At 47.4% G+C, this 7,525-nt stretch overlaps 1 protein-coding gene across 1 annotated transcript; it reads right to left on the bottom strand.

Annotated features, from left to right (window-relative positions):
- Positions 1-273: 273 nt before the first annotated feature.
- Positions 274-6,183, bottom strand: SRSF6 (serine and arginine rich splicing factor 6). The gene is made up of 6 exons (XM_065645622.1): positions 5,874-6,183; positions 5,425-5,573; positions 3,901-4,028; positions 3,460-3,668; positions 3,032-3,121; positions 274-2,916 (listed from the first exon to the last, which is right to left on the bottom strand). The coding sequence occupies exons 1-6, from the start codon at positions 5,978-5,980 to the stop codon at positions 2,553-2,555; spliced, it is 1,047 nt and encodes a 348-aa protein (XP_065501694.1). The 5' UTR covers positions 5,981-6,183; the 3' UTR covers positions 274-2,552.
- Positions 6,184-7,525: the final 1,342 nt, after the last annotated feature.

A 7,525-nucleotide genomic window follows, 5' to 3' on the forward strand; every position in this document is an offset into this window, starting at 1 on the left:
GAGACACCGCATGCAGCTCCAGTAACAGAAAAATAAATCTTTGATATTTAAAGGAGTTACAGGCAAGTTGGTTATATCCAACTTAGCCCCCACACCCAAGTAATTAATAAATAAAGATGACTTCAAACATAACCATTGTCGTAACAACCTAATTTCAGAAAGCTAAGAATACAGCCGGTAAAAGCCATCGTTACGCATCGCTAACCAAGACTGGGGTGCTAATGGCTACTTTAAGGACATTCTCATGCTGGCACGGGAAATCAGGTTTAGAAACAAGCTTTTACTAATATTTACAAGCATGTGTAAATAAGGAATTAACACTTTACCACAAAGACACACAGAGATATTGAAAATATGCATATACACCTTTTTACCTACTAAGCTACAAGCTCAGTTCTTGTTTTTGGAGTGTGACACATACATATTTTACCGAAGAGCCCTGGAGGCCAATGAAGAGGAACAGTTCTCCATGAAATCTGACCTACTGCATGATCAGAATCAATACAGTCAAGAGGGCATTGCGTTTTTGCGTCAACAAGTTTAAGGCAGGTAAATATTTCCACAAGTGTGCCATACGGCTGTAAACTTGCATTAAAACTTTTCTCACACAGTCTGACTTCTGTAGAAAGTCCCCAGTGCTCCTCCACATTTGAAATCCAACGTAGAGGTTTTACCTGCAGTGATCAGACTACAGCATATACTTTTTCTAGGCATTATTCTTTAATACACCTTAACTAATACAGCTTCAATTTAAAACAAAAAAACCCCACAACCTTATAATAAATTCATACACGAGTCACTTCATTCCACATGCAGAGAATAAAACTAGTACTAAATGCGCTCTGAAGAAGAGTGGATTTAGTCATGCCAGAAATATCTGTAAGACTCCACAGTTATACGAACAATCGTGGGGAAGTTTGGCTTGGCAGTTTAAATACAGCTGCTTTTCCATGCCTGGGATAGAAACAGCCCAGAGAAGCGTACAGTCAAACAGCAACTGTAACCAGATCTTGTGGCAAGCTAAGCCATCTAACTCCTTCCATTCTGGTTCCATTACGAATGTGAGCTTATCAGGCAAAACCAACTTGACTCAGCCTGGGCTCCCTTCTTGTACTAGCACAGCTACTGACACAACAGGGAAAAGCTCAAGCTTTCTAGATGTGATCAGGAAATGCCAAGAAAGTATTAATTTTCAAGAGAACTGTTTAGACAATGTATTGTGACACAGCGTGCTTGGGCAGTTGTCTCAAGCACAAAAGCAAGTGCATTTCAAAGAGCTCCCAAGTCTCTTACTAAAACAAAGCAGCTACTCCAGCAAAAGAGATAAGTAGGATGAATTGTGATTTCCCCACCATGGAAGGCAGAAAAGGAATCCCATTACACTGCAACAAACACAAAGAGTTTGAGTCACCAATTTAATTTTATACAAGTCAAACTACATGTTGTATAAAGAGTACAAGGCAGTTCTAACGCTTGCTATTGCATGTTACAAAAGTCAATTTAGCTATAAAGGGGAAGTTTTTGGGATGAGTCCTATTCCACAATTTAAGTGAATTGGCAACTGTGGTTTAGCAAAGACTTTGTTAAGACTAGAACTCTAGCTCAAAGAGATTACATTTCCAATGAAGTTCAGACTCACACACAATAGGATTATAGTTCTAGTCTGAAGCAAAATGTTAACATAAATGAGGGAGGGAAGACACTTTTATTTACCTAGTTTTCATACCCAACAGGTAATTCAGAGGCTGACAAACCATACGACATACTAGTGACTTGGACCGCATCCAAGAGACATGTTAGTGTGTGACAACTGAGTGACACTTGATATTCAGGCAAACAAAAAAAATGTCTGAAAGCTTTCTTTCAAGTTTGAAACATAGGATTTTTCAGCAATACTGTACGATACAGTTTCCAGACTACCTTTATTACCTTTAATACAGTCACAGTACGGGGTGGGGGGAAATGTTCTTTTGGCAAGTTAAGATATGATACAAATGCTCCAACTTGAGTTTATTGCTGGTCTAAGATCTTCCTAGTATTGTTACCAGTTTATACAGTTTGCAGCCTGCTTCCACAAATTAAGATAAACCAGAGAATTATCTGACCTGCTCAGCAAGGCAATGCTGCCTTTGGTAGCAAGCTGTAACCTATTAAGCTAATGATACCCATAGATCTAAAACCATGAAAAAATAGGAAAAAATGATACTTCCAAAAAAGCCTGGATTTAAGCCTGTTTATATTGTTTATTTTTAATATAAAAACCACTGTGCACTTAAGAGGAGCTCAAGTTACTCCTGCAGAAATGCTACAAAATGAAACTTTTAGCTGAATTTCTACAAAAGGGGGACTTTTCCTGCTTTGTACCACCATCTGATCTCATCTTTTCAAATTTGGGATACAAATTAAGCCTCTATGCTTCATTTCTTAGTTCTTAGGCCATTCACTCCTGCAAGAGAAAAAACCAACTTCTGAAGTACTAACATAACACTAATGGCCTGACAAGTAGGAAAATGTTCTGTAATAGTGTGCAATGTAAGAGGCGAGTTCTAGTCTTAATCTCTTGAACTAGATCTTGATCGTGAGCGAGATTTTGAACGAGACCTGGAACGGGACCTTGATGCAGCTCTCTTGGGTGGTGACTCTGAACGAGCCTTGGCAGACGGCTGCTGCTGCGGAGAATTGGAACGAGACCTACTCCTTGACCTGGACTTAGACTTAGCATCTCCTTTACCATTTTCTTTTGGAGATCGAGACCTGGACCTGGATCTGGACCGAGACTTCTCAGACTTCTCCTTGGATCTGCTGTGAGAGCGTGAACCCCTGTCAGACTTGGGTTTTGATTTGCTCTTTGATCTAGACTTCCTGCTTTTAGATCTGGAGCGTGAGCGGTCTTTGCTTCGTGACCTGGATTTAGATCTTTCAAAAAGAGACACAGTTTATTCTGCATGAACTGAAGTGCACTTACAGCAGTTGTCAACTGCTATCAATAAGTAGCAGTTCCTGTACTAACAGAAAACAATGTGTTACTTACCGTGAACGGCTTTTGGAAACACTACGGGACCTGCTGCGGCTGCTCCTGCTTCTACGACTTCTGCTTCTAGACCGTCTCCTAGATCGTGACCTAGAAACATTTAAAATGTAATTTGTCCCTTATTCTTTGTCTGGTGTGCCCTGCTATGCTGTCTGTCAGAGAAAAGCTAATAAAGAACTTCTCAAAAACAAGTACGGCCACATAAGATGTAGTATTAATCGACCAAGATTTGATATACCGTCAATGAATTATACCTGAGGTTTCACATGTGAAGAACTCTTAAACCAGACTTAGCCGTATTACGTAATTCCTTCTATATTCTCAGGCATCATCCTATTCCTAAAATATCAACTAAAGTTAACTACTGCAGGTACCAATTCACCACGTAAGTAGTTTTGATGCAGTGACTGACGTGTCCCCACAGTTACCTTGACCTGCTGCCAGAGTAGGATCGCCTGTGGCTTGACCGCGGCTTGTCTTCAACCAGCCTGATCTTCCTCCCGTTGATCTCTGTGCCATCCAGTTTGTCCAGAGCACGCTTCATGTCCGAGTAAGACCGGAACTCAATCACTCCTTCATTTGTACGTTCTTTGTGAGCATCTGCATAGGTTACCTCCCCAGCTTGCCTCATGAAATCCTTTAGGGAACAGATGCAAAATTACATAACCATTCCACATGCTTATGCTCTACAAGTACTTTAGCTTAAGACAAGTCTGAGCAGATGCAAGAAGCATTAACTGTGTGTAAACAATCCATGCACAAATACTTCTCCATTACTTCTACCTAAATCAAAATAAACATTGATATTAAAGGCAGTTATTGCTCCCTGCTAGTCACAACAGGCTCTATGATAGAACATTAATACATACTTTCAAATCCTGCCAACTACAGCGACTGGAAAGGTTTTCAACAATCAGTCTGAACTCTGTACGAACAGGCGGTCCGTATTTATCTCTTCCAGATTGTCTCCGACTGCTATATCCGCCACCACCCCCACCTTTATTGTACAAAGAAATAAAGTTAGATTGTCTCCTAGCATGAAGAAAACTAAATGTTCTGAAAAAGTTAGTTAAACAGTTATATTTACTGGAGTAGGACTTTATTGCTCTAAGCCTCCAATAAACTTTGCAATTTTGCCATAATCTATATTAATGGCAAATCAAACAGACTAAAATCCTACAAGTTTGTCCTCCTAAGATCTGTTAGAGAGTGACTGCTCCTTATTAGATTCACCTTGCTAAGTTTTATTTTACAGAACATTGTAAAATATAAAACTTAACTGATTACATGCATTTCTACATTTTTACAAAAACGTTTACTAGTTACACTAAGTACTTACATCACAGCATGAGGTTTTTGGTGGTGGTTTGGCCACAAAACACGCAAGGTAACAGTCACCTAGTTCAGTTTAACCAGTTTTGTCTAACCCTTGGGATCCTCACCATCACCCTGCGTCTAATGGCAAAAGGCTGCTGTCGTCATGGCTTCCGGTAAGGTCAGCCAAAGGGTCATAGGGCAAGGGTCACACAATGTATGGAAAAGCCATGGCCAATCAGGAAAGGCAGTCATCTTAGCCTCAGTGGACACAGCCTCAGCCCCACTGGTCACTTTTAAATTGAAACATCAAGGACTTGTTAAAAAGTTTGAATTGAACATGCAACAATTTTAAACAACATACATTTGATTCTTTTTTAAAAAGACCGATACCACCCCCCACCCTCAAATACCAAGCTTCCAGAGATTACAGAAAGATGAACCTTAGTACTTTTAATTATAGTACTAGGCCAATTAAAGTCTGTACATCTCAGCTCAATAAGCTATATAAGTTAGCTGAACACAAATATTTACAACCCCCCCCACTTAGTACAACAGATTTCTGCTTGAAAACCTCCCCCCCTTCTATATTCAACTGCAACATTCACGTTAAAGTTCACAGTTGAATGCTTCTACCTCAATTATGCAACGGTATTTATCCATTAACATTAGTGATACAACGTCACCGTTTCATCTAAATGCTCCCAAGAACGCCAAAGCCCTTAAGTTAGCAGAGCATGTCGTTTCTAGTTAACAAGAAACCCTTTCTAGGAGGCCACAATTTTGTAGCCAGAATGGCTTCACGTATTTACCCTCCTACATTTCTGAAGGATAGCTGGTACCAGGCCAAACGCCCGCAGCGCTGGGCCGGCAGATCGCTCGCTCCCAGCGATGCACCAGGTATCCCCCGCTCCCGTGCAGCCAGCGCCCCCCCTCCACCGGGGCTCCTTCCCACCCACGCGCCACCCCCGGCTCTGCCCCGCAGCACAGCCGAGTCGCCCCCGCCGCCGCCAGCCCCGCGCCCGAAGCGGCCCCGTAACCGTAACCGCAACCGCGCCGCCGGCCGGGCCCGCACTCACTGCGGCTGCTGTAGCTGTACCCGTCCCTGTCGCGGCGCGGGCCGCGGGCGTGCTCCACGATCACGCGCTCCCCGCACAGATCTTTGCCGTTCAGCTCGTAAACGGCATCGTCGGCGTCTCGGGAGTCCTCGAACTCCACGAAGCCGTAACTGCGGGAGGAAAAGAGGCCGCGTCAGGCGTCGGCCCGGACCGGCCCGGCCCCCCCCCTTTCCCCCCCCCCCCCGCGGCGGCTTCCGGGGCAGAGGGGCCGCGCGAGCCCCGGCGGGACAATGGGCGCGGCCCCGCCGCAGCGCCCCCGCGGCCGCCGCCATCTTGAGCCGCGCGCCACGCGGCAGGGAGCCGCCGCCAACATGGGGGACGCGGAGCGGGGGCGGCCCGGGCGGTGCTGGGCGGGGGGGGGGGGCGTCCGCCGGGCGGTGCCGGCCCTCGGGCCGCGGGACGGCGCTCACCCGTTTTTGAGGTCGACCTCGAGCAGGCGGCCATAGCCGCTGAAGAAGCGCTGGATGTCCTTCTCCCGGACGTGGTAGCTCAGGCGGCCGATATAGACGCGCGGCATGTCCGCGGCAGAGGGGGAAGGAGAAGGGAGAGGGAGGGAGGGAGAGAGAGAGAGGGAGGGAGGGAAAGAGAGAGAGAGAGAGGAAGGAGGAGGGAGAGAGAACTAGAGAGGCGGCGAGAGGGGTGCGGAGAGCCACGCCACCGGAGCCGCAGCCTGCCCCCCGCGGCCTGCTCCGCAGCACAATGGCGCCGCTGCCCGCCGCCGCCTTTATAGCGGGGGGCGGGGCCCGCTGCGGACGTTCCGGCGCACGCCAGGACGGGACGCGCAGCGCAGCGCACACGTCATCACGCTCCCGCGAGCAGGCCGTGGCGAGGCGGGAGGGGGGCGGGGGGTGGTCACGCGCGGGCGTCGTGCGCGCGCTGAGCGCCAGTGCGCCCCGGCGAAGGGGGAGGGGCGTGCTGCCCTGCGCACGCGCAACGGCGCCCCCTGCGGCGCGGCGGGGCGGCCGGGCGGAGCGGGGCCCTCCCGCGGGGTCTGGCGGCCGCTCCGCGGGGCTGCGGCGGCGCCTTCGTCACTGCTCAGGTGGCCGCAGGCCGGGTGGCGGCTGGTCTGGCGTTGTCGGTCAGCTCCGACCGGGCCGCTCCAGCCGTGTGTGCGTGACGGCCGCGTGGGCCCGGGCTCGGCGGGGAGGGGCGCGGCCTGGTGCCGGGCAGGGCCGGGCAGGGCCGGGCAGCGCCGGCTCGGGAAGGGCCCTCGGGCCGGGAAGCCCGGAGAGCGCTGGCTGCGGAGTTGCTGTCTAGACACCATTGTAGTAGAGCTGTGCCTAATACAGCCCGAAGTTACCGAGTTGTGTGTCCTGGTTTGCCTTTAATATATGCTCTGAATTAGAAAAATCTTCCCAATATATAATAAAACCAGTGTTTCTGTCTGCTGGGTTTTACATTATAAGACTACTTCATAGTCTTACAATGTCTTACTTATAAAATCTACTACTTTCATGTTTGGTATAAACTATATATGATCTTCTAATACATACAACATTTTAATGTTGTATACAATACACACATTTTAAGGTGAAAAGGCCCTGTTTACTCCTGGATTTTTCCCAGCGGCGTGAAAAGCAGTTCGTGTTCACCTAATGCTTCAACACCGTGAGCATCATGCCAGTTGCGCAGCCCACCAAAGACATCACAATTGGCCTCGATTCTTAGGACGTTACCCTGAGTTAATCTGTAACAAAGCAACTGCTGAATTTCAGTTAAAGAGGTGGGGGGAATGCCTTGAGTCCCATTTTTTTCTCATTTAATAAAAGCTTGATTTCATATAGTACAACAGACAACAAATGACCTCTTCCATTACAGTGGGCAGCGCTTGGAAGATTTCATGAGTTCATTGAGTGTTTTCTGTCTGCTTTAGCAAGACTTAAGCAGATAAGTCACTAACTTAAAGGCCTGCTGTAGTTTTTTCATACAATGTCAGTGGGACACATTTTGATTTGTGGGTAAATTTAGCCATTAGCCAGGCTGTAGCGTTCATCAGCTCTGTGTGGAGAGTTCAAAAAGCTTTTATTCAGTCCTGAATAGCCCAGCACAGGGGGGAACAGCA

Source organism: Caloenas nicobarica, chromosome 15 (genome assembly GCF_036013445.1).
Source record: "Caloenas nicobarica isolate bCalNic1 chromosome 15, bCalNic1.hap1, whole genome shotgun sequence".
Taxonomy (NCBI): Eukaryota; Metazoa; Chordata; class Aves; order Columbiformes; family Columbidae; genus Caloenas; species Caloenas nicobarica.